This window comes from Panthera uncia, chromosome D1, assembly GCF_023721935.1.
Source record: "Panthera uncia isolate 11264 chromosome D1, Puncia_PCG_1.0, whole genome shotgun sequence".
In the NCBI taxonomy this organism is placed as follows: Eukaryota; Metazoa; Chordata; class Mammalia; order Carnivora; family Felidae; genus Panthera; species Panthera uncia.
In genome coordinates, this window is record NC_064808.1 from 53,794,340 (window position 1) to 53,820,820 (window position 26,481).

The window sequence follows — 26,481 nt, forward strand, 5'->3', positions numbered from 1 at the left end:
CTGAGAAGTTTGGGGACTTGCAGGGTCATGTAGTATTTGGTGGCTGTATAGGGACTACCCCACATCCCAGTCATCCCCATTGCTCTGCAGGCCCCTTCCCCACAGAGCTCCAAGGAGATCTTTCCTAAGCTGTGCCCCTAAGCAGGACTGAAAGGCTAGGCAGGAGGAGGAAATAAGCAGCCCACCTGTGAAGTTCCGAAGGACCTAGGAGATTTGGATGGGGAGAAAATTTCTAGGGAAAGAGGGTGGGGAAGACAAGCAACCTGCACAAAGGGCTGAGGTTTCAGGTGCACAAAAGTATGGCTGGAGCCTGAGAGGTGGTGGGGGTGCGGCTGGGGCTGAATGGGAGGGCCTGAATGCTCCCAATGAAGCGTGGGGGCAATCTGGGTCCCTGGTGGCCTCTGCCCACTTCCACCTCACCTTTTGCCCTACTCCTGTGAGCAAGTGGTGAATGGGGAGGCAGAGTCTGGACAATCCCTAACCAGCCATGGAACACAGGGATGAGTTCTCTACACCCAGCTCCAGCTACCCCTTCCAGTCACACCCATCTCCTTGCCATTTCTCATATATACCATGAACGTTCCTGGTTTTGCACAAGCTGTGCTGTCCTCTGGAAGGTCCTTATCCTTGTTAATTGCCAGTTAACTGCCAAGGCCCATTCCAGTCATCTCTTCTTCCCTGGGCCTCCAAGAGTCCCAGTCCCTGATTCTACCTCAGTACCTGTCTGCACTTGTCTCTGTGACTCTGTAATGAGCTTGCTGGGAGGTCTCCCCTAACCTGGACACTCTCTGCTCTCCAAGGACAGACATCCTGGATGCCTCTGTCTGGACTTGGGTGCTCACTCAGCACACAGTCAAGTCCTTTCTGAGCACCTCCACAAATCTGTACCACCCTGTAGCACCTCCCCACCCCCAACCAAGCCTGGAGATCAGGGAAGCCTCCCCAGGACCGGAACTTTGGAGGAGGGAAATGCATATGCCAAAAGCCACACTGTAATGGCTCCTGACCAGAGTTCCCCAAACACCAAAAAACCACCCTTGGAGATCTGGGACCAAACACCCACCCTATGCCCCCAGGCTGCACTCCAAGCCAGCTCTCTCCAGTGCCAATAACCCTCTCCCGGCTTGACCCCATTCAGTGAACACACACCTCTTTTTCCAGCAATTGGGCCAGGTAGGGGCTCTTGGGACGTCACGCCTCCATTTACTGGTGGGGAATTGAGGCGCAGAGACCGGAAGTAGTCTGCCCAAGGTCACTGGAGCCCCAGGTACAGGGCACAGGATCATACGAATGCTCAGAGCTGTAAGGGTCTCCGCGCTCAACGAGACGAGAGCCACTGGAGCCTTCATTTCACACAGATGAGAAAAGCAAGGCGCCGGAGGGCTGGCTGGCTCCGGCTCCTGGGAGCCTTCATACCAAAGGACTAAGAGCTGGAAGTCCCCTCTCCCGCCGGTTCGCGCTCCTCCCCTGCCACCTCTGGCCCGACCACGCATCCTCAGGAGGCGACCCTCATCCTTATCACTAGACAGAGACGACAACTGACAGAAGAAACACCCGCGGAAGTGGACGCCGAGGGCACGGTCGGCGTGCGGCCTCAGCTTTCCCTTCTGCGAAATGGGGAAACTCCGGACAACACCTGCCGAAACGGCGGCGGACGGAAGAGGCCCCAGCAGCCGCACTTACCTGTTCTGGGCGAAGATTCCACGTGCGGACCCGGGGACCGGGGTCCCGGCGCCGCCACGGACTCAAGCCGCCGTAAACTCGCGACCGCAAGCGGGACGCGCCCACCCCGCCGGGCGCTTCCGCCGGCCCCCACGTGATGCCCCGGGGAGCGGAGGGCGGGGAAGGCACAGGGACCCGCCCCCTCTTCGGCCCCGCCTAGTAGCGATCTTTGAGTCAGCTGGCCTGGCCCGCCTAGCGGACAGGTCAGACTGTGCGTCTCTCAGCCCCTCTCGCTGCTTGCATGTCCGTCTGTCTCTTGAGGCTCAGGTCTACCTCCACAACCCCAACCGCTGTGTCTCCATCTCTTCCTGAGGCTCCCTGCCTCTTGCCACCCTTCTCCTGGAGACTCTACACCCTCACTCCCACCCCTCACTCCCACCCCACTCCCGTCCCAGGGGTCCAGACCCCCAGGGTGGAAAGAGACTTTAGGAGGCAGGACGACCTAGGGCCCTGACCTCCTCCTCCTGGAAGTCCTTTTGCACCTCATTCTCTGAGGATATCCCACTTCCCTCCCTAGGCACACGTCCCCATGGGGCAGGCTGGTGGGGAAGAGTCCTACCCTGTCAGAGAGCTCAAGGATCCCTTGGCAGAAGGCTACCTACAGCCTGAGGTCCTGGAACCAAGGCATCTTCATTGGCCAAGATTGGGAGATTTCTGCCTATCCTGCCAGCACATACACAGATGAGGGCCCTGGGTTTAGCAGGAATTCCTGGGTCCTGGGTCCCTGTCACCTCTGGAGCCAGCCAAGCCAAAGACCTTAACTTCTTAACTTCTCTATGCTTCTATTTCTCCAAATGCCTGATGGAGATACTTGGAAAAACAGCTCTCACCAAGATGGGACGTGGGGATTGACTCTGAAATTAGAAGTCATTAATTTGAGCACCTACTACATGCCAAGCCCAGTGCTGGGCATCTTATTCCTTTTACCTAAATCCTCATACCTCTCCTTGAAGGCAAAAAATCATCACCCAGGTTAGGGATTAGGATATGAAGCTCCAAGTAGTTCCAGGACTTGTTCAAAGTTACAAAGCCAGTATTGGACAAGCCTGGGATTAGAACCCAAGTCTTGGTGAGTTATAGAATCTCTTGCCAACCCTTCACTGGACATTCACCCTGCCCCTCTAGCAAAGAGTTGATGCCACGTAGGCTGTGTCTTCCTGACAAGGCTAAGGCAAGTCATTTCCCAGGAGGGGAGGACGGGACCAAACCTTGGAGAGAACTTCCCAGCCCCAAATTCATATAGGATGTAGAAACACCAGAAAAGGGCAGAGCACAGAGCCTTCCTCCCCACCTGATAGCAGGGATGGCCCTCAGGCAGCAGAGGTACCTGGAGGCCACAGAGAACAGGTGAGGTCCAGGCATCCCTCTAGGTCTCAAAGCCTAGAGCTCCAAGCAGCCAGATGGACCACAGTACCAGGGACTGGTATCTGACCACTGGCAAAGGACCGGGAGCCCCACCTTTTCTGTTAACACAGGTGTGAGGTCTTCAAAGTGACCTAGGGAAGGCTCAAATCACAGGACCTAGTCCCTCCACTGCACTTGAGTCTGATGACCGTCACCCTCAACCCCCAACCTTCCATCCTCCACTCTGAGGCCCACAGCCCTGCGGTCTGAGACCCAGGAACCTCTCCCCCTTCCTTATGTGACGACTGGAGAGCATCAGATCCTCTACCAATGCAGGTGGTACCAAAGGGGCCTTAGGCTGAAGGTCACACAGTAGAACCTCACCCTCTGAACCCTGAACCAGGGTTTCCGGCCAGACCCACTTCTATTAGAGCAGTGAATGGTAGCCAAATAGCCTGGAGCAAATGGCAGAATGAACATGTAACAAGGACACGTGAATGGATGAGTGAACTAAGGAACAGACACAGGAAAACAGAACACACCATGGACAGGAGGAAGGGGTGACGACCTGACACATACTCCAGCTACACAAGGGGAAATGAGGGGATGTCTAAAGGGGCAAAGGCCAGGGGATCAATAATAAAATTAACAAAATGAACCCTAGAACAAGGGGATTAAAGGTGACAGTGGTCAGTGGTCATGCCCGGGCAGGTGGGAAACAGGCACAGCGACGAGCCAGCTGAGGCTGTGGGATCGTTTATTGGGGCTGTGTCCAGTGGGGCCGCAGCGCCAATCTGGGCCCCAGCCCAGCGTCCCTAGGAGGCGCAGGCGGTGGGGGAGGGGAAAAAGCGCGGGAGGATCCGCCACCGCTGACCCCACTCCATCTTGTCTAGGTCCCTGCGGTGGTGCCGCAATCAGGTGAGCGAGGTGTCGTCGTCGCTGCCCTCGCCGCCCGCGCCGCCGGTGCGCTCCTCCCGGCTCTCCGTCACCGCGCTCTCATCGATGTTCTCCAGCGAGTCCGCGTGCTGCACGGAGAGCTCCGACAGCGCCAGGCTCGGCAACGGGCTCTGCTCCGGGTGTAGCCACGGCTTGAAGTGCGGCTGATGTTTCTGCTTCCACTCTGGGTACTTGACGCACGCCTTGTACATCTTCTTCATGGCCTGGGGGGGCCGCCACACATCCAAGTCAGGGGTGGACACGGCGTGGGACTGAGTCTTCGCCACTTCCCGGCCTGCGCCCTCCAGTGGTTCAGTCCCCAGCTCCCGGGACCCTGACTCTAGCCCATTTCATAAATCTGCCCCTCAGCCCTGACTCCGCCACCCCTGACTCCCAGTCTCCATCCCTGACCCACCCCCTCAGCTGGAACCCTCTCCCGCTGCTTACATACCCCAAAGTCCCAAGGCCACTCACCTTGGGAGCCAGGAACTGAGAAGATTTATTCACTACCCACTTGGGTAAGGAGCCTATGAGAGCAGGGAAGAGTAATGAGGAGAGAAGGGAAGAAGCAGCCTCAGGGACCCAGCTCCCTCCAAACATACATATCAACCTACTCCTTCCAGCCTGGGGCTTCCAAGGAGGCTACCCTCTTCTCCATGGGAGGGGAGGAGGCTGTGAGGCAAGTCCTGTAAGACTTCATCATCCTCACTCTCTCTTTCTGTCTCAGACCAAGGTCCCCAGGCTCAATTCTGTCGTATCCCCTCCCCCAAACCCATCTGCTATACCCCTCCTGTCCCTCTGCTAAGCCCCAGAGCATGGAAGAAAACCACAGGGTCCTAAGTGACCACAGGCTACAAGTGGGTTGAAATCCTGACCCACCAAACTCCTGCCTGTCACCTCCCCTCCACTGACATTCCTTCTCATACCCAACCTGTGAATGGCCCTGATGCTCTACCCCGCCTTCTACCTGTCCTCCCAAGCCCCCTACCCCAGGCAGCCTAGCTGCTACACAGACCTCTTGGCTAAGCTCCTCATCCTGGGCTCGCCTGGAATCCATAGTTGGTAGCCCAACCATCCACCCTGTCTCATTCCCAAATGTCTGCTCTTGCCTCTGACACCCAGCACACTCAGTCAGTGAGGTGCTAGGGAGCCCTGGGCCTACATCACTGGGTGCTTGGTGGGGTTGGGGCACACCCGGGCAAAGATGTTCAGGGATTACCCGTCCTCTAGACATTCACCCATTCACTCACACTCCACATCCACTCCATGACACTTACTCTGGGCCAGCCCCGGGGACCCAAAGAGCAACTCACTGTCTGAGACGTGACAGTGTACCAAATGCTCTGCTAGAGGGGAATGGGCCTGAGAGCATGGAGCCAGTGGTAACTCTGGGCATCAGGGACAGAGGAGGTGACATGTGAGGCAGTCCTGGGGGCATGCATAAGGGAGGAGAGATGTTTCTAGGATGAGGGAAAAAGCTGCCTAGACAGGGAGGTGGGACGGTGTAAGGTGTGAGGAAGGACTGGGAAATGTGGGAAGGGGGCTTAGACTTCACTCTGAGGGCAACAGAAAGTCACAGAAGAATTTGAATCAGAAGAGAATCATGAGGAAATGCATGTTTGGGAAAAATCCCTCTGTAGCTGTATGGACAGAGAAGGTCGTTGACTATGGAGAGAAATGACAGATTCAGGAGCTATTTAGAAGGTACAATCAATAAGAATTGGTGGCCAGACCTGGGAGCTGAGCAGAGGGCATCCCAGTCAACCGCCAGGTTCTTGGTATGGGTGACTAGGGGGAGGTTTAGGAGAAGGGGAAAACTAGGAGGGGAGATAGTTCATAGTTCAGCTTTGGACCCAGTGAGTCTCAGGTCCCAGAAGACATCTTAAGGGATGAGTCCAGGAGGCCAATGGCCACAGGGATCTGGTTCCCAGCAGAGAGAGACATGTCAGCTGGCCACAGAAGCCTTGGGAGTAGCTGAACCTTCCCAAGGGAGGAGAACTGAAGCCTGGAAAACTCAGGGCCTCTGGGATGGGCAGAGGATGGGAGCTAGCAAGACAGATGGAGTGAAAGCAGACAGTAAGCAGGAAGCCAGTCAGAGCATGGAGGTGTGGGAGCCCAGGAAAAGAGCTCCAAGCTTTGTCATGGAGCAATGGCTACCACTTTGGCCTTTGCTTTTCAAACCAGTATAAAGTCTCAAATCTTGGTTCAAATGATATTTTGGATGGAGATGCCCCAAAATACAAAACAGCTCCTAACACAGGCTCTTTTTGATCCCTAGTAGATCAGGCCACATCTCCTGTGGTATAGGAAAGGATCCCATGATAAGCTGCCAGGGCCAAGCCCTCACCTTTGGGGTCCACCTGGGCCAGGTAGGTGATGACGCAGCTCTTGGGCCCCGTGCTCTGGATGAGGTAGCCCGTCTGGATGGACACAGCTCGGACCAAGTCTTTCCGAGGTGGGTATTTCTGGGGATGGAAGGCAAAGGGAGGTGAGACTGAGGGTTGGGACAAAAGAAGTGTCTTTATGAGTACACACACACACACACACACACACACACACACACACACACAGAGTCAGTTAGTTCACATCCCCTGGCATCCACTCCAGAACAGGCCTGATGTTGGTATAGGCAGAAAGAGAGGACTCAGTCTAGGTCACTGTTGCCTCTCAAGGTTTCCCTGTTCCCCTCAGGAAAGCCCTCAGTCTGGAGTCAGGGGTCATGAGCACATACATGGGCATTCACACATGCACTCATCTTTGCCCAGGCCAGCTGTACCTGCCTGTCTTGCCTGCTGTGGAGATCAAGGTGGCCTAGCCTCAGGGAAGTAAGAGGCCCTGCCTCTTACTACTTGCACCCCCTTTCTGAGCCAGCCCATCCCACTTGCCCACAGTGATGGCTCACATCACCCTCTTCTCATCTGCCTGAGAGCTGAGCAGGGAGACAAGAGCCATTATTCTCACTATATAGTAAGGAAACTGAGGGCCAGAGAGCTTCGTGCCCAGACTAAAGTCACATGAAAGTCATGGTAGTAGCCAGAAGCCTCTTCCTGGGCCAGGCTTGCTGGCCCAGCCGTACCTGGGACCTTCCCCTGCCCACCCAGCAGGGAAGGCAGGTAGACTCACAGGATGTTTGACTGAGTAATTCATAATGATGTAATCAGTGCCCATGGGGAGCCAGGAGCGGAGGGTGATGACATCACGGTTCTTCAGGGGCTTTGGACACCTCCCTGTGGAGGGCAAGGGACAGTTCAGCAAGACCTCTGGTCTGCCTGCCTGCAAGGGAGGGCATAGCAGAAGCCAGGGACACAGGGATGCCTAGTTAATCGCCAGTCCCCCCGATCCAAACAGATACACCCCCCCCCCCACCCACCAGACCACAATCCCAGAGCTGACACTAGGAAAGAGACAGAACCCTCTCCCTTCTTGTCACCAGCCATTCCTGCTCACAACCTCACACGGCCCTTACCTTGCTGGCCGGGCCTGTTTGTATATGTGAATGTGAATATATTATTGTGAGTGTGTGTATCAGAAAATGTGTGACTGTGAATATGTGGCATGTGGCCATGGAGTGTGTACATGACTCTGTGTGCATGTGTGTGGAGTGTGTATACATGAACATGGGAGTGCATATGTGTTTGTGAGTGTACGTGTGTGTGCCCAAGAGTCTAGGAGTGGACAGAAATGTCAGGGAGGGCAGCCCTACAGCTTAGCACTCAGGTCTCTGAGCAGCCTGGCCATGGGAGTGATCACAAGGAGGAAAGGTGGGAGAAGGAAGCTGGGCTGGAGGCCTGGATGGAAGCAGGGAGGCTAGGATCAGTGTTCTTGCGCCTGCTCACAAGAGTAATAGCCCACGTCAGCATTGACTGTTAAGCGGGCAATGTCGAAAGTCTCAATGACGTTGCTGTCCCACTTCTTTCGGTATTCAATGTCGTGTAGGACGTCATAGAGTGTCTCAGCTGGCACATCGCGGCACTCCATCCGGCACTGCAGACAGACACATGGGTTGTTAGAGTCACACAGGGCTAAAAGCCCCGGCCAGGAGACCAAAGGGCAGACAGGCAAGAAGGGGAGAAAGAACATGAAGAAGAGCTTACCTGTCCAGCCCTCCCAGAAGCCACCCGTGCGAGGAGAGAGACAGCCCCTGTATCCAGAGACCATCTCCCCCATCTCAGCTCCCACCAAACCTCCCGTTCCATCCCAGTCTCCTTTTCCAGGAAGCCTTCTTGAATGGCCAGGCCAGACCTTCTGGACTCCCATACACTAAGTCTCTGTATCTATGCCCTCCCAGACCACTGATCTTCATGGGTGGAGGCTCATGGCTGACTCAGCGGAGAATCTGGTATGGTTACATGCTAAATGAAATGAAGGCTTAAACAAACAAATACCTAAATGGATGCTTTCTTTCATCCATGGTACTCACCACCTGACCATACAATTTACCTTTTTTTTTTTTCCTTCATCCAACAAATATCTTTGGATTTCTTACAGTTTTTAGCTCTGTCCTCAAAGAACTTTCCGTCTAGGGGAGAGAAGAGCCAAGGATCCCCTTTTTTATTTAACCTTCAAAACAACTCTGCCAGACAAGAAATGCAAAGAGGAACTTGAGGCTGAGAGAGGTTAAGTAACTTGACTAGGGTCACCCAGCTAGTAAGCAGCAGAGCTGGGATTTAACCCAGATCATATGTCTGGGAAGCAAGTAAAAACAGAACTAGGTTTTGCTAGGTTTGCACTCAGCAAGGTGAAACTTAGTTCACGTCCTTATTCGGTGATTGTTTTCACCCAAAAGCTCAAAGCCTAGGCTCAAGGTCCCCTCAGCAACTGGACAAGTTTTCTTATGTAGTTTAAAAAGGTCTCCCAGACCTGGGCATTCAGACAGTGCCACGGGAAACACATAGAAGGCAAACTTTGGTTTTCTTAATTCTAAAATTGGGCTGATACCTCCGAGTATTTCTGTGAGAGCAAAATGTGGTCATGTATGTAAAGCACTTAGGATAGTACCTGGCAGAAATAAAGGTAACACCTCCACTGGTGGCTGGAGAAAGAAGGGCGGGGATGGGGGGTGGGTGTAGGGAGAGAAGGAAAAAAAAAAAAAAAGGATAGTACCTGGCATGTGGTGAGTGTACCTCTCAGTATCTCTGGGAGATCTTTCTACTTAAATCATTTCCTTATTGTAGAAACAGTACTATATGTTTTAGAAAGTTAGACATACAGACAGCAAAAAGAAAACCATCATATTCTCATCATTTAGAGATTGCCACTGTCAACACTTTGGTGATTGTTCTTCCCAAGCCTTTTCTGTGCATATTTCCCCCGAATGAGATTATTCTGTGCATTCCATTTTGTAACCTTCAGGCAACAATCTCTACCATTTTGTTGCAGTAAATTTTCAGCACATCTAACACTCAGAGCATATTCACATTTTTCCAGTCGTCTCAACCAGGGCCCAGCAGAATGGCTCCTGTAAAGAAGCATGATGAGAGGAAGGGCCGTTTGCCATCAGTGAGGTAGTCACCAGGGAACACACACCATCAACATTCACAGGCGCATCTAAGGAGTGGGTCTCAAGAAGTGTGCCCTTTGGGCCCCCAGAGAGATACAGAAATTTGCCATGGAGATGGGAACTCCAGAAGCTCACTGACACCAGGCTCAACAAAGCTGTTCGGGGCAAAGGAATAAGGAATGTTCCATACTATATCTGTGTGCAGTTGTCCAGGAAACTAACAAGGATGAAGATTCAAACAAGCTCTATGCCTTAGTTACCTGCGTACCCACATCACTTTCAAAAATCTACAGACAATTAATGTGGATGAGAACTAATTGCTGATTTTCAAATAAAGATATAAAACTGCAAAAAGAAAAGACAAGACAGACAAAATCAAAGTTCGAGGACAGATTCTAGCCTGCAAAAACTCACTGTGTAAGTCTGAACAAATCACCTTCCCTCTCTGCTTTTCTGATCCATGAGGAAGGTTATGACTCTAGATCCAGTCATTTAACTAACAGCCCCAATTCTAGTCCTGTGCAGAGCACAGAACAATCAGAGGTGAATCTGAGACCTGTCCTTGAGAGGCTTCTAGTTGAGGGAGGAGACCAACCTGAAAATGGAGAGGGGCCCTAAACTGCCCAGTGAGGGCACAAAGGAGGAGGTCAGCTCCGCAGAATGGAGGCAGGCACCTCTTCTCCACTAATACTCAAAAGGTCCTGGTTCCAGGTCTTCCTAGAGAAATGCAGGATTCTGGGGCTGGGTGAGATAAGATGAGCCTGGAACATCTTATTGTGCCAGAAAGTAAGGACATACTCACAGAATGATAGGGACCTTGCCAAGCAGATACAGGAGCCAGATGAAGGGCTCCCACTGACTGGGTGAGTGACTTGTCAGGGTCTGCCCAAGGCTTTGCCAGTTTTAGCATCGAAAATCCCACATCCTAGGAAAACCCTCCATCCCAGACAAACTAGGAGAACTGGCCACCTACCACAGGCTAAAGCTAGGACAACCCGAGTATCAAAATAGTGATAATCAGGGCACCTGAGTGGCTTAGTCAATTGAGTGTCCCACTCAGATTTTGGCTCACATCATGATCCTGGAGTCGTGGGATCAAGCCCTGCATAAGGCTCTGTGCTAAACATGGAGGCTGTTTAAGATTCTCTCTGTCTCCTTCTGCCCCTCTCCCCTGCTTGCACATGCACGCTCTCTCTCTCTAACATACAAAATAGAATGAAAAAATAAAATAGTATAATAACAGATTATATCGAGGCTCCTGAGTGGCTCAGTTGGTTAAGCGTCCGACTTCAGCTCAGGTCACGATCTTGCTGTTCGTGAGTTCAAGCCCCACGATGGGCTCTGTGCTGACAGCTCAGAGCCTGGAGCCTGCTTTGGATTCTGTGTCTCCCTCTCTCTCTGCCCCTCCCCCCAATTACCCTCTGTCTCTCTCTCAAAAATAAAAAGCTTTAAATTAAAAGAAAAATTTTTTAAAAGATTATATTCCACTGAAGTAAATAGGAAGCCAAAGTACATATAGGTATGAATACATAAATGGAATGTTTGATGAGGAATAGGGTATTACTTCCCATAAAATACTTAATTACAAAGGGAAAATGAGTAACTTCATTGTAGAGAAGCATGGCAGACCCCTCCTGAGTCAAGTGATCACAGTAAACATTATTAGTAATGAGACAAGTTACAACTGGGTGTTGCCTGATAGAATGCAACGAAGAGAATACAGGCACCACTTAGGTGACATTTCTGCCAAAGATGCATAACCGAAATCCAATCATTAGAAAAATCAGACAAACCCCAAATAAGGGACTTTTACAAAAGTCTCCCCTGCTGAGTGTCAGGGTTGTAAAAGTCAAGGAAGTACCCAGGAACTCCCATCACACCTAAGGAGACTAATGACACGTGTGAAGGAACGAGTGAGTGAGTGAGTGAGTGAGTGAGTGAACGGAGTGAGGGAAGGGCTGGGATGGTGAGAAAGGCGTGGGGGAAGGTGGCAGAGGTCAAACTGGCAGCAGCAGCAGCAGCCGGACGACCTGTACTGAGCAGCTGTGTGGAGGTCTGGACGCTGCAGCAGACATTCAATGCAAGCTCACTCTTCACCCCAAATTATGAGCTGGCATTACTCCTGTGCTGTGCATAGAAGACTAGGGCCCAGGAGATTAAGCAACCTGTCTGAATCAGACAGCAAGAAAGCAGCAGAGCAGGGATTCAAAACCAGATTTTCCTGTACTCTCAACCATCAAGGACCACTCACGTGCGGCTTCTGAGGAAATGAGAACTTCTCTATAGCCAAGCTGACTTGGCTTTACAAGTCCTCAGAGGTGTTATCCTGGGCAGTGAGTGTGTGGAGGGGCAGTGACGACAGAATTATGCTCTTGGGCTAGAACCCTACCTGGGACTGCCTCTTCCCTCTGGTCAGGCTCAGCGTGCACAAGGACCCAGGTGCACTCACGGCTGGGGGTTGGGTGCACCCTGAGGAGAGGCCCACACTGCCCAGACACCGCTCAGGGCTGTTGTGGCTTCAGGACCAAAGGCCTCCCTCTGAGACAGCGGGGAAGTAGGCGGGGCTTGCATGGCCACGAGACAGACCCAAGACAGACCTGGCAGTTGAGTGTAAACTTTGCATAACATTTCATCTTTACACTTGATCTTAGCCAAAAGGCTGAGAAGCGATAACATTTCATCTTCAAAACAGGGGAACTTTAAAGGTTTCCCAGGCTGGTGGCAGGCTCTTGGGCAGGAAGGCCGGCAGTGGCGCTCTGCTGGCAGGGCAAGAAACCCTGGCTGGGGCGGTGGTACTGCAGGTGACAAAACAGGCAGGCTGGGTGGCTGGTCCAGAGAGCAGAGTGGAGAGTGACCGTGGGCGTCCTCATCCCGTCTGGCTCCCAGCCATGCTCTTTCCACAGCCCCCAGGAGCTAGGGGCCTGTGCCAAGAGGGGTAGATTACATAGGGCATTGTTCCTGCCCACTGTGGCAGCTGCCACATTTGCGAGGTGTAATTCTAAGAGGCTTCAGAGGGATGGTGGGGGTAGCGGTGAGTCACTGGAGAGCACCTGGGGGGCAGGCCTGTGACGGGATCCCACAGCCATTGGGCCCTGGGCAAGTCAGTCACTTCATCTGGACATCTGGGAGCTGCCCCTGCAAGCCAGAACTGAAGGGGGTTTGCTCTGGGTTGCTCAGTCAAGGAGCCATGCTGAGCTGCAAAACCCTCAAAGCCTGGTTACAGCGGGGAAGCTGACTTGCAGCTGAGAAAACTGTGGCCCAGAGGGAGCAAGTGACACCAGAGAAACTACAGACCATATTTCCCACATTCCACTCTCTCCAGCCCCGGGAGGTAGAAAACTGGAATTGCTCAGAAGCCCTGGGACCTGCACACCCTCAACCCTCAACACACTTAGTCCTACGGAGCCATGGTCAAAAGGGACTGGACAAGTGAAGAGGGCCACCAGGGAAGACTCTTGCAGGTTTTGAGCCTGGCAATCCCAGGTTCCCATTCCAGTTCCTTCCCCTTGGGCACAAGCTCCTGAGTCTTAGTTTCTTCACATGAAAAACAAGGATAATAAGAGTCTTATCTCATGGGGATGTTGTGATTCAATTAAACGAGATCATGTATGCAATATACCTGGCACATAGTAAATACTCAAAAAATAGTAGCTGTTAGGACTTCAGCCGGCTTCCATGAGCAGCCATTCACCCTTCCACAGGATAGGACCAGGTCACATTTGCATTTTGTGCCCTTTATGCTTCTCTGGCCTCCTCCTGGGGCCTGCCTATTGGTCCATCCATTTATCTATCCACCACTTTCTTTCTAGAGTCTGCTATATACCAGGACACTGCAACTGGGCAGGAGGAACTTGGAGATGAGCCAGAGGCCCCAACAAGTGGGTAGCATGAGAGACAAGGACACAGAATCCCAGCAGAGAATGAGTAGGGGTGGGGGAGAGGGGCACAGTAACTGTGGGAGCAGAAGGCAACAGAGCCTAAAAGGAAAAGGGGCAGAAGTGCTGCAAGGGGAGAGAGGACATTTCAGCAGAGGGACTGGTGAGTACAAATACCTGGAGACTTAAAAAAAATAAGTACAGGGGCACCTGGGTGGTTCAGCTGGTTAGGCTTCCAACCAGCTCAGGTCATGATCTCGTGGTTCGTAGGCTGGGGCCCTGCATTGGGTTCTGCTCTGACAGCTCAGAGCCTGGAGCCTGCTTCAGATTCTGTGTCTCCCTCTCTCTCTGCCCCTCCCCCACTTGTGCACGCTCTCTCTCTCTCTATTTCTCAAAAATAAATAAATAAACATTTTAAATAAATAAATAATTAAGCACCAAGCAGGATCCAGTGCCCAAGCTGTGTCTCATTGTGCCCCTCTCTTCTCTCCCACCCTTGCCCTGTGCTTCTCTGGAGGCCTTCCCAGTGCTCAGCTTTAGAGAAGGAGGGATCTCCACAGAGGGAGGGAAATGGTGGGGAGAAGGGCTCCAGTATCTCCCAGGACCCAGGGAGATAGCTGAGCCGAGACAGGGGACAAGAAGTAAGGTCACCTCCACAGGGCTGTGGTATGGCCTTGAGGGCCAAAGGCCAGGTCAGTAACCTGCAAACTGACAGACAGGTGGATCCAAGTTTGGCCCTCACCCCAGGTCTCCAGTATCCTTGCCCATGGGATACGTGCAACACACGGATTATCCCACAGTCCTAGGGACCCAGGAGATTATCTCTTCCTCCACACTCTTCAGTTACCACTGGGGAGAGTGAGGCCCAGAGAAGGTAAGGGGTTCGTGTGGGCTCTGAAACATCCCACAGGCTGTGCTGACTACTCACCATGCTGCATTTTAATAGACAGTGTTGTAAAAGGAATAACTGTTATGCAAATCATCTTTTCCCAACAGAACCATATTCAAATCAAAGGAAGCATTCCTGACTAGGGGTGGGGTACTCACTATCAAATCAATCACAGCCTTGAATGATAAGCACAACCTGAATAACCATTACCATGTACCAATGGCTCCAAATCACTGCCTAAGTCATCATCACAGAGGAGACAACAACACTTGGCCCATGGACCCCATAGGAGCTGACATGTAGGTCAAACCGCCTCTGCCAGTTGTCTGCAACACCAAGCTGTATCCTGTACAAATACTGTCTCTTATCCTCCCAACACCCCAATGGGTATCATTATCCCCATTTTACAGATGCAAAAACTGAGGCCCAGAGCATTACAAGGATTGACCAAGGCCTGAAGGCTAAGAGTGGTAAAGCAGAGAACTATCGCCTGGGTGTGTCTGACCCCAGATCGTTAAGGCTTTCTGCTACCTTCATCAAGGGGCAGGACTGGCCCAGCTCAAACAACATGCTGGCAACTGGAGACTGTCTTAGTTAATTGACGGTTATTATGCAGAGCTCATCGGATTCGGAGGGCTTGCTCACCAGGAAAGCGAAGCTCAGACATTCTTCCTCAGAGCAGAGTTCCTGACTCCACCCTCAGACTGCACTGGGCTCAAAGACAGAGCTGTACTTTCCCAAAACTCCACCCAGGTGCTCTGCACCTGGAAGACCCCTGAGAATCTTTCAGCCACTGCATTGCCCCACCAGACCCAGCCAGGCCACACACAGGCTCATGTTTACATAGCAGTTCCAGGCTGCCTAGGGCAGACAGGCCTCTGCCCAGCTACATCCTGCTTTCCTGGCCTTGGCCTGGGCAAAGGACTTCAGCTCTGAGTCTCAGTATCTTCATCTGTCAAACAAAGATAATCCTCTCCTCAGAACGGAGCTGTGAGGATTAAGTGAGGCTTGTACAGAAAGCCCCAACAGCAGCTGCTCTTCCTCCAGCCCCAAGCCCCAGTGCCACCACCCCCACCCCCCCACTTCTCAGGCCCTGCCTACAGGAGCACCTTCTTGCTAATCCCCAAAGGGCAGGATATACAGGGCCAGGGAACAAAGTTTAAAAAAACAAAATGCCCAGATCCCTCCACAGTGTGGATGGACAGGGAGCAAATGGGCAACCCTCTTCCACCAGGGCCCTACAAAAATGTATCTGCTCCACCATCACAGCCCATACAACCAGGCACTGCCAGCTCCATGTCAGCCCTGGTGCTGAGAGATGCAGCCTGGCCTGGGGCATATAGCAGGTGAGAGGCTCAGCTTCAGCAGCGCCTCTGCCTCCTGTTCTGAAGGGACCCCTCCCAGGGGCCCCCAATGTCTCTCCCAAAGGCCTCAAGAAGCCAGCATTAAGCCAAGTTGATAAAGCACCTGCCCTTGCCTCTGGGTTTCTGGAGCTCCCAGAATGCAGACCTCTAAGACCTTCCTCCATGTCCCCCCCAAATCTCAAGAATAGCTCAAGGGCACTGACACAAGGGGTTGGAGAGAAAGTGGGGAATGGGATGCAGGAGGAGAGAGGTCTCATCAGTTCTGCTTTCTGAGAACTTTCCTTCTCTGGCTCCTTCCCTATTTTGTTTTTGAACAAACTTCAGTCTGGCTGTTCCCTGTCCAGAAAGCCCTTCCTGTCCTTAAATCTTTTAGGATGACCTGGGGCCTACTTCTTGTCTCCTCCGCCCCCAGGGCCTCCCTCTATCAGCATGCATTGCAATGCACTGATTGGCCCACAGTGCTGTGGCCCCCTTATTCATCTTGGCATCCCCTGTATCTGGCATGGTTTAATAAAGACATATTTCTGAAGGGAAGGATGGACAGGTGAGACAGAAAAGAGGTTGTGCCTGTGTAGGCTTCTCTGACTTTTAGAGGGCAGGGGCCATGGCCAGTGGTCCTTAGAGCTTCTGTGGACTTCAGAAGGAAGAATCTTGGTGAAAACCTCCTAGACTTGTAAAAATCTCCATGGCACTTGAGGCTTACTCCTTCTGCCATCATCCTTACATAAAATGCAGTGTAGGGGTAGGAGGTGTCAGAGACAAGTTCAGGGAAGATTCTGGGACTTGCTGAAAGATCCTTAATAGTTCTGATAGTTAAAGAAAAGTAAATTTAAATGGTACTGAGGTGTGAATTTATATTTTAGTAAATTAGCTAAAATATACAAAATATTTACTGCTTGTGAGGACATGCTAAGACTGTTACACAGTTAGTGACACCAAAAATTGGTTCCACTATTCTGAAAAACTATTTGGCAAATTTTTTTTAAGTTTATTTATTTATTTTGAGAGGGAAAGAGAGAGAGCACATGAGCATGAGCAGGGGAGAGGGAGAGAGAGAGAGAGAGAGAGAGAGAGAGAGAGAGAGAGAGAACCCCAAGCAGGCTCTGCGCTGTCAGCACAGAGCCTAATGTGGGGGTTAATGTTGTGAACTATGAGATCATGACCTGAGCCAAAATCAAGAGTCAGACACTTAGCTGACTTGGGCCACCCAGGCTCCCCCATTGGCAAATATTTTTTAGGTCATAAAAATGTCTCTCAACTCAATTCTTGGAACTCCAGGACCAGAAATTTATACTCAGAAAAAAACACCAAAGAAACTTGCTACAATATTTATGACTATATTATTGCATTTATAATTAGCAAAATATATTGAGAACCTGGAACATCACCAACAGCTGGGTCTGGTTGGGTTAAGACACATCACCTGGATGATTGCTGCTCAGCTACTGAGAACTGCGCATGGCTCCCCACCACCCACCCAGGGAAGGGTAGGCTCTGAACCTTTAGAACCCAGAACAGGCCTGCATGGAGCAGCTGCCGGAAATGTAGAATTAATAATTCGGTAGCAATACAAGAAACTTTTACAGATGCAATGTTAAATGAAAGAAGAAGATACAAACTTGTACCTGTGCCAAGGTCTAAAGTATGTATAAATTATGTACACTCTTGTGTGAGAGTTGAAAGGAATCAAGGAAAAAGTTTTACTCAGGAATTGAGGCTCTGGTGATTTATTTTTCCTTTTTGGATTCTTGGTACAACACAGTTTATACAAGACATAGAAACCATACTTTTTTCCCCGAGTTGAGAGTGTTGTCCAGAACCTGGAGGTCCTTGTTCCCTGGATCTGGAAGTCTGGGCTGAGCTGAGATGGGGCCTGAGGCTGCCCATGTTAATGCTGAGTTACCTTAGAAAGGCTCCGCATCATCTGACCATGCTAGGAGTGGAACCAGAGGGGGACCCCCCCCCAAAGCTGCACAGGCAATGACAACTGTGGGTGTGCAGGGCAGGGAAGAGGATGCAGGAGGCCAAGATGCAGCTACAAGGAGGAGCACCTAAGTGGAGTCCTAAAGGATAAACGGAAGAGCAGATGCACTCAGATGAAAAGGAGGTGAAAGAGTTCTGGGCAGAGGTGCTGGCATGAGCCTGGGGGCTGGAGGAAGAGGAGGGCTCAGGTAGTTCCACTGGGTAACCTGAGTGAACATGGAAGGAGGCGGGAGGAAATGGAGCTGTCCCTAGAGAACCTCAGGCTGTTCATTCATTCATCCATTCAGCAAAAGTTAATGGTGTGCTAAGAGCTTCACAAATTCATTTAATTCCATCCTCTCAATTACCTGGGAGGAGGGAAGATTATGCCCATTTGTAAATGGTAGCTCAAAAAAGTGAAGAGAGGAACCAACACAGAACCCAGTGTGACCCACAGTTCACCAAGGCTATTCCCTGAGAACCAGGTTCTGCTCTGTGGAGGACCCAAGGAATTCCAGGTGAGCGAGCACCTGGCCAGGTGAGGCCTGTCCCTGAGGATCCATGCTAGGGGCTGGGTCCGTTGGGGCTGGCTCTGTCTGGAGTGAGGGGAGCTGGAAGGACACAGAGAGCATGTGTGGTGTGAGCCCAGAGCAGGGGCTCTTTCCCCCATCTTCTAGCTCAGTATCCCCACCTGTACTATGACCACACAAGCCCTATGGCCCTCTATTCGAAAAGGAAAGGAATCTGGCACCAAATACCTCCAAACCATCTTCTCCCCAAAATTGGGGTCCCCTTGAGACTATGGAGAGTGCAGGTGCTGCCATCCCTCCCCTAGACAGGGCTCCTAAGTCTGCTCAGGCAGACTAACCCAGGCTCTTTGCTATGCTCTCCATCCAGCGCTGAGTGACTCATACCTGCTCTGCCTCCTTCCTCTGTCCTTCCCCCGAGTCTCCAACAGCTTCCCTGGACCCATACTGCACCCCTCAGACTCTAGACCAGCAGGCCCCAGCTGCGCAGCAGTGAGAACCATCCTGCTCTGACATCTCAGAAGCTGACCTCCTGGTCTGGAGCTCCTGCCACTCCAGCCCTGGAGGAGGTGGGACAGCCAGACAGAAGAGGGAGGAGAGGAGAGAGGCAGAGAGTGGGTGGGCCTGGAAGAAAAGGAAGGGATGGGGGAGACTAGTGACACAAGACACGAGACAATGGCCAGGGCTGGCACACAGACATCAAGACAAACACAAACTGGATAAACACCTCCCAGGGCTCCAGAGACAGCCCAATGCCCCCAAAGCACTCTCTCTAGTAAGCTCCAGACAGCGTCTTTAACAGCCTCCTGGGCATCACCCCCTGGACGGCCCACAGGCTCTCACTCACCATGTCCAGTACTGTCGTGTTATCCACCCCAGTGCCCACTGCCCTGTGCTCCCCTCCAGTGCCTAGAACCTAGGCATGGCTCTGGACTCATCCCTCCCTCTCATTCCTGGGATTGCACTCAGCCATGACCTTCCAACAGCTCCTCTTCACCAACCTGAGGCAGGCTTCCTCATTCTTGCTTGGACCACTGAAGCAGCATCCTTGTCTCTGGTCTCCTGGCTCCCAAGCCAGTGCTTCCCCAGCAGCTAGGGAGCTTTCTAAAACCCAGAGCTGATGATGGCACTGCCCAGCTTGAAAGTCCCTGCTATCTTTCTCTCTCTGCCTTCAGGCCAGATCCCAACTCCAAGATGTCCTCCTCACTCTGGTTCCGCCTCCACTCCTTCTCACTCTCAGTCTTCACTCCTGCCTCTGGGAGCCTACCCCACTGAGGGATTCAGTGAGAATTGCTCAGCTTGCCACCTGGCTCCTGCTGGGCTCCCAAGGCCCCACCCAGACACCCCCCACGCTGCCAGCCACTGGCCTCCCTCTGCCTGAGTTCTCTTGGAAGGTTGTCCCCATCTTTGTCAGTCTCCCCACTAGGTTTCAGGAGCAGGGCCCAGTGTCTCCAGCACTGGCATGGCGGCTGACAGAGTGGGTGGGAGGTATGAGAAGAGGTTTGTTGAATGAATAAAAAACTGATACAGAAAAAAAATGGGATAGGAAAGGGGACGAGTAGAGACATAAGGGCAGAAGCAGTAACCATCAGAGATGGGGACAGAGAACACACCCTAAGAGGAGACCCTGAGACCCAGAGGTAGGCCCAGAGGCTGGGTCAGGAGGCTGGATGGAGGTCGGGAGGGGAAAGCTGTGGCAGAACCAGCACTGAGCCTGGGGCTAGAGCTTCCAGGAGACAGCTGAGGAGACATAATTGGATCAGAGACAACTCTGCTGCAGTGAGGGGGTGTGACTCACACACACAGTAACACCAGACACAGAAACACACAGTCCCACACTCAGAGGCACATACACACCACCTCAGACACATGCACACACATACACACACATACACACACATACATACATTCAATATGATTTACTGAGCCCAGTCAGGTTTCTGCCCCAGGGATGTCACCTGGGCAGATGTGAAGAGGCTCACAGTCCACCCAACCGAGGACCCTATCACACACACAGTCACCCACAATCCAGCTCCACAAACAGAAGATCCACACATAGAAGGCCAGACAACCCCTATCATACCATCCTGTCTTCATAACACCACCATAACCACCATCTGGTATCTTATTTAATGATCTGTTTGCTTCTATTCTTCTTGTCTCCTCCTTAGGATGTAAGCCTCATAACAGCTGAGTCTGATCTGTCTGAGTTGCCACTAAATTCCTGGATATAACACAATACTTGGCATATAGTATGTGCTCAATAAAAATGTGTTGAATGAATGAATGTCAGAGACACACAAGGGAACTCCATCCTCTCTGTCAAGCCTCTGCCTTAGACTTTTATCACTTTTTTGGTCCAGAATCAGGTCCCAGGCAACCTGGAAGGAACCAGAGATGGGGAGGGGGGCCCAGAGGGCAGGTGCCAGGAGATAGTAGAGGGGATCTCAGCAACTAGGAGCAGATGCAAGTTGTGGCATGAAACCCAAGGATGAGATTAAATGGCCCAGGACCACAGTACTCATCCCCCTACTTCCCATGTGTGTGTGCTGTGGGGGACAGTGTACATGTACAGGCATTTCTCACCTGCCCCAGTACATAAAGATTCTAGAGATATCAGAAGTAGCTAGTATCTGCCTTCAGGGAGCCTCGGATGAGAGGCAGGGAGGCAAATGTTAGGTTAAAGCCCTAGAGAATAGCTCCAGTGGCCCTGTGTCACCTGCCCCAGGCTCTCTAATGACAGGTGAGAGGAACCTATATTTGGCATGGGATCCACCACTAAGTCCTGGGCCTGCCACTTTCTTTCATTCACTGTCTGTGTTTCTGAAGGTTCAAGGGCCCCAAAGCGCAGAGCCCAGCGCAAGCATGCCAGAGGGGATAAAGTGAGGCACCAAGAAGAACAGGGACACCTCAAGCCTAATACCTGCTCTGAACAGCTTTCCTCCCACCTGTTGTTGGCACATGCTCATCTGCCTAGGTCAGAGGCCAAGGTAAAGGATCAGGGCTGGAATAAGGTTTCTATCTTATCTATCATGGTGGCAACCTGGTTGCCAGGCCTGTGGCCCCTAGCCCCTCAGGAACCAGCTGGAGTGGCCCAGCCAAGGTCCCAGATTCTGGAGTCATAGCACCCACAGCCCTGGTTCCAGGTGGCCCAGCCAGGCGTGGAGATGCAGAGGAAGAAAGAAAACCCATCCGTCTCCAGGACTCCCTCCTTCCTCTCATCTCCTGAAACTTTAAAGACTCTGGGCTGGAAACTGAGCTGGGGCTCGTTAAAGTTTAAAAGCCAGAGCCTGGGGAGCCGGGTGTGGAGGCACAGAGCCAGCCTGGGGACTAAGGGCTCTTCTGGCCCCAGGGGGACACTGACTGGAGGCACCTACCCCCACTCTGCTCAAACTCACAAGGTTCCTCACCCACCAAGGCAGGCATCAAAGGGGCTGCATATCCACAGTCTTACACCCCAGCCTGCAAAATACAGTTTGCACATTGCAAAGGGTTATGCTATAACCACCATGTCCCATCCATTATCCCTCCTAAATCTCTCTGGATGCAATCCCTTGCTCCATTCCCCACAGTCCCTGCTTTCACACAGGACTCAGCACCTCTATCCAGACAAATACAGTATCCTCCCCTTCCTCTTTCTCCTCCTCCACTTCCTACCTGCTTTATCGAACGCCCCCTCCCCCCCGCCCCAGCCTGGGATCCCAGGACCTCCAGGACCCATGTTCTAGGGCCTTGGTCCAGCTCTCTAATCATCTCCAACTCCATACTAAACCACCTGCCAGTCTCCTAATGTACTACTCTATTTCCCACCTCTGGGCTTTGCACAGCTTGCTCCTCTATATGGAAGGCTCCCAATGCAATCAAACTTGTCCATCTCATTCGCCACCCAATTCCAAAGGGATCACCTGAGCATTCCAGGAAACCTTTCCTGGCCCCCAAGCTGGTTCAGAGGCCCCCTCTGGGTCTCTATAGCTTCTGTGACAAGTGTCTGTCCATGTCCATCACATGCATAAAGGAGCTCCTTGAGAGCAGCGCTTGGGCTTGATCCTCTTCTCTGTCCCTAACCTTCAGCATAGGGCCAGGCAGAGAGGCTATCAGTGAATGTTCACTCAATGAGTAAATGAATGAATGAAGAGCCCAAAGACAGGCAGGGCAGCACTACTCAACAGATGAAGAAGCTAAAGCCTAGGTGGTGGCAGCAACCTGCCCAAGGCCATGTGGCCGTGACTCTGGACAATGTGCTCTCTCCTCCAGAGACTCAGCCTAGCCCAGAAAGACTTCCCCTAAAGTTTCCAGCCACCTCTGACCTGAGGCACTTAGAGGGAACAGACTTGAGAGTATGGAGGGGGTGGGGTGAGGGTGCCTTATGGGAGCAGGTGGACAGTGAGATAGGGAAGGGAGGGGCCGAGGAGCTTTCTCCAAAGCAGAAGGGGAGGAGCCATAAGAAAGGAAGTCAGAGAAGACAGGTCCCTACTGCTCAGCTTCCTGTAGCAAGAGGAACCTCAGGTTCTCAGCCACAGTCCCTCAAGAGACCTCCCACCAAGCCCCTCAAGGACCCTGCTCACTAGGCCCACTCCTGCCTCTGTGGTCTGCCTGTGAACATCTGCCCCGTGTAGTAGGCAGAAGTCACCTGGAACTGTCCTTCCTCTCTTTACCAGGGTCTGGAAACTTCTGAAGACAGGACCAGATCTCCTCTGCCTCTCACATGGCTAGCCAAGCACAAGGTTAGGCAGGCTGCAACACTGGAGAGTCTGAGCACATGAGCATCAAGGGCAGGGCTTGGCAGGCCATGTCACCTCCTGCTTCCTTCCCCTCATTCCTCATTTCTCTCCCATGGGCCCTTGAGTCCCATTAGTTCAGAGGCCCTTAGAGCCAGGAAAGTCCCAAGGCAGAAATGGAGAAATAGCCCAGAAAAGGGCAGGGACATACCGATGGTAATCCACAGAAGAGGATACCACAGCCAGGAATGGACTTAAGCTGGCCCTGCTTAAATGACTGGCAGACTCCTTAGTTTTGCATTTCTCATACACTCAGACATTGGCCTGGGCATTGAGAGACCTAGGTTTGGTTCCAATCTGCCCTCTGCCTTGGACCCAGGATCTGTGTTCAACATCTGCCTCTGGAACAAGGCCGGACCTCTCAGAAGGCAGTGTCTTCCTCCTCTCCAGTGCCCAAAGCACAGTGTAGACCTGAGGTCAGGCCAGGCCATGTTGGAGGCCAGGAGGGAGGAAAAGGGTAGAGATGACCTCCAACAACCTCTCCCGTTTGTCTTTGCTCCAAATGCTGGGACCAGAGCTACAGTGGCTTTCGGGGACCTCTGGACACAGGGACAGGGAGAGGATAAGTCTAGGGGAAGGGAGATGAGGAGAAAATCAATAAGGTAGACCAATAGATGGAACCCTACCCCCACCCCCACCTGAGGATCACGAGAACAGGGCATGTCCAGAGTGCAGGCTGGCTTTCCCAGCTCAAGGGGCAGGCCCACAGACAGGCTGGGGCAGGATGGGGTAAGGGGTCAAAAGCTAAACAAACACCGGTGGTTGAGTCCCAGCCCCCTGGAGTGACCCAATCATCCTTGGGGACTCTGGCTTCAGACCTGCTGTGTGACCTTGGCAAGTCACTTCCCCTTTCTGGGCCTCAGCTGTCTCATTTATCAAACAGGAATGGGATTATGAGAACACCATGTACTTCAAAGAGTTACTGATGGGGTCAAATGCCATAACGTTGACTAACAATGTGAGCCCAAGCAGGGGGGGCAGGTGCTCTGGAGTCAGGCTGGCTTGGGTCCTATGCCTGCCTCAGCTGCTCTGTGATCTTAAGCAAGTGACTCTTGGCTTCAGTTTCTTTGTAGCATGAAGACAAGCCTACTACTGCTCAGGACTGGCCTGAGGGTAAATTTGAAGATGGAAAAGATGCTTGACTCCTATCAGAAATGAGATTTCCTTCATGGAACCTGGGAATCCTGGAACCTTGGGGATGGGATGCTCAGAGACTCCTGCCCATCTCCCAGAGCTCCACTTGGCTGGGCTGAGGGGATGGGGAGTCAGGGGGCTGGCCGCTCAGGATGCCCATAGCCAAGGTCCCAGCCTCCATCCTAGGCTCCAGCTCTGTTCGCCTCCTGTCCCCAACTCTATCTCCATTGTGGGGAGAACAGAGAGAGAAAGGCTGGGAGACTGGAAATCTGGGTTCCAAGCCTGGCCCTTCTAGGACTTGGCTATGTGACCCTAGACTGGCCTCTGCCCTTCTCTGAGCCTCAGTGTCCTCACTTACACCCCAGTGAGGAGGGAGTATGAAACAGGGATTGCAAAAGGTCTTCTGGCACCTCTGCTCAGTCTGAGAGGGAAAGGAGGATCCAGGTCCCAGCTAGGGACCACAACACCCAGTTTTTCCAAGTCCCCTCCTCTCCCAAGGAAGTCCACTTGACAAGACTGATCTGGCCACAAGGGGTCTATTGTGGCAGTCTGGCCCCAAGACCCGTCAACTCCAGTCATGGACTGGGCTGGGTTTATTCATTAACCAAGCCAGTTGGAGGAGGCAGCTCCGCCCTATTGACACAGAGGGTGGGAGTACTGGACTTAGTTCAGACCTTCCCCTTCTGGAGAGCCTTAAGCCTTTCCCAGATCACAGGAAAACAACCTTGTTCTCACAACAACCTTGCTCATCTTTCATTCAGTCTGTTCCTTCCTTCTTTCCATCCTTCATTCAAACAACATCCTTGCTCTATCTGTGTTGGATGCTAGGGATGCAAAGAGGGATAGGATCTGTCCCTGCCCTCAGAGAGCACCAAGCTGGGACACACCAGCTGCCCTGTGCTTCCCTGCTCCTCAGCCTCAGACACAGTTCAGGCCCCCAGAAAGCCTCTGGCCCAGGGCCCTCAGGCCTGGGCAGAGTTCCAGATGGGGAGACACACATGGAAACCCAGAGAGAAAGAGATAATCAGATAGCTGGGATGCAGACAGAGAGTCACGGGGGCGATGGGGAAGAGAAAGCAGAAAGCATGAGCTAGAAGGCCACATGGGACAGATGGACAAAGCTGTAAATGACTAAGATTTAGTAAAGCAGAAAGGCATAGGGTCAGAGAGGGAAGGTCAGCTTTCTTAGACCGTGGTATGAAGTCAAGATGCCAGAGCTAGGTCTGAGAGCAGGTTCTGGGCAGGAGTGCCCTCAGAGTCCAGTGCCCTTCCCCTCTACCCCCCCAATAGGAATACACTGCCCTACATCCGGGAGGAGGGCAGCAGAAAGAGGAGGGCAAGGGAAAGGCAAGGGAAGTGAAGGACACAACCTACTGCCAAGAACCCATTTAAGGGAGAATTGTCCCCCTAAAAATGAGGCACTCACAGCAATACCAGATGTGTTGGGGGAGCTACCGAGGCCTCTAGACCAGAGTCTTCACCAGCCTCTGCCCCATCTAGGCCCCAAGGGGAGGTGGGCTCATTGGGTCCCAAACCTCAAGCCTGCCCGGTTCAGGCAAAGAGGAAAGTCATGGGACTTTGAGGAGTGGGGCTTAGGCTCTGAGGGAGCTGATGTGCCTGTGTCTGCCCTGCATCTGCTGGCCTCCCTTGGCCCCCTCCTCCCATAGCCTGGCCCTGTGTAAAGCAGGGACATCCAAGTCCCTGCCTTCAGGATCTGCCAACCACAACCCTAAGTCCCTGCAGGAGACTCTGGGAGCAGCCAAGGAAGGAAGAGGGAAGAGCAGCACATCAGGCAAGAAGGAATCAGGTCCCTGGCACCCAGGACTGCGGAGAGTGAGGACAGACCAGGAATTAGGGAGAGAAGGGCTCAGTCTCCCCACCTGGGATGACTCAAGTCAGGGACCCAGTGAAGACTTGCACAGCCAGTGCAGTCCCAGAAGGAGACCACTCTCTCAGGCCTGGCAGCAGCCCACTTCCCAGGAGCAGGCAAGGGCATGCAGAAGCCTGGGTTCAGGCTGAGTGAGCCAGAGTGAGTCACACCCCCTCTCCAGGCCTCAGTTGGCCCATCTGTGTGAGGAGCCCTTGCCCAACAAACTGTGCCTCCTCCTGGCTCCCTGGCAGGAAACTCCTTCTGAGTCCAGGTGCGGGACCAGGTGTCTGTGGCCCTGCAGAGGAGCAGGGGACTCCCTGTCGGAGGCAGCAAGGGCGCAGTGGAGGCTGCACGTGGGGCAGAGCAATCCTACCTTGATCTTGTGCAGGGTCCGATCCATCTCCACAGCCTGCACCCACACAGACACGCCGGCCTTGCTGTAGGTCAGATTCCAGCCCTCCTCGGCCTCACACTCTGACCGGAAACTGCGGAAGTCCTGGTCGTCGGGCACCTGGACACTATCGCGGCCCAGGACTGGCCGAGGCCCTTGGGGCTCTGTTGAGGCAGCGGACTTCTCCAT

General features: G+C 52.6%; 2 protein-coding genes across 4 annotated transcripts in view; both read right to left on the reverse strand.

The window, feature by feature from the left end:
- The window catches only part of ARAP1 (ArfGAP with RhoGAP domain, ankyrin repeat and PH domain 1), a 78,267-nt gene extending 76,449 nt beyond the window's left edge, over window positions 1–1,818 (reverse strand). For 2 of the 3 annotated variants that reach the window (XR_007455229.1, XM_049619294.1), the window contains exon 1: window positions 1,684–1,816. The gene's annotated coding sequence lies outside the window, so the exon portion shown is untranslated. Of the gene's footprint in view, window positions 1–1,683 lie in introns of all 3 variants that reach the window. The other variant, XM_049619304.1, reaches the window with a different exon arrangement.
- Window positions 1,819–3,806: 1,988 nt separating this feature from the next.
- On the reverse strand, window positions 3,807–26,481 carry STARD10 (StAR related lipid transfer domain containing 10). The gene is made up of 6 exons (XM_049619538.1): window positions 26,275–26,481; window positions 7,839–7,986; window positions 7,126–7,229; window positions 6,350–6,467; window positions 4,477–4,529; window positions 3,807–4,226 (listed from the first exon to the last, which is right to left on the reverse strand). Exons 1-6 carry the CDS (start codon window positions 26,479–26,481, stop codon window positions 3,981–3,983), a joined length of 876 nt encoding a protein of 291 aa, XP_049475495.1. The 3' UTR covers window positions 3,807–3,980.

What these genes read in the sequence shown, in the direction of transcription:
- STARD10 (XM_049619538.1), bottom strand. Translation starts at nt 26,481, where the DNA reads ATGGAGAAGTCCGCTGCCTCAACAGAGCCCCAAGGGCCTCGGCCAGTC. An exon ending in GGCCCAGGTGGACCCCAAAG is followed by an intron (nt 4,530 to 6,349) that starts GTGAGGGCTTGG and finishes CTGCTCTCATAG; the next exon opens with GCTCCTTACCCAAGTGGGTA. An exon ending in CTCAGTTCCTGGCTCCCAAG is followed by an intron (nt 4,227 to 4,476) that starts GTGAGTGGCCTT and finishes CGGCCCCCCCAG; the next exon opens with GCCATGAAGAAGATGTACAA.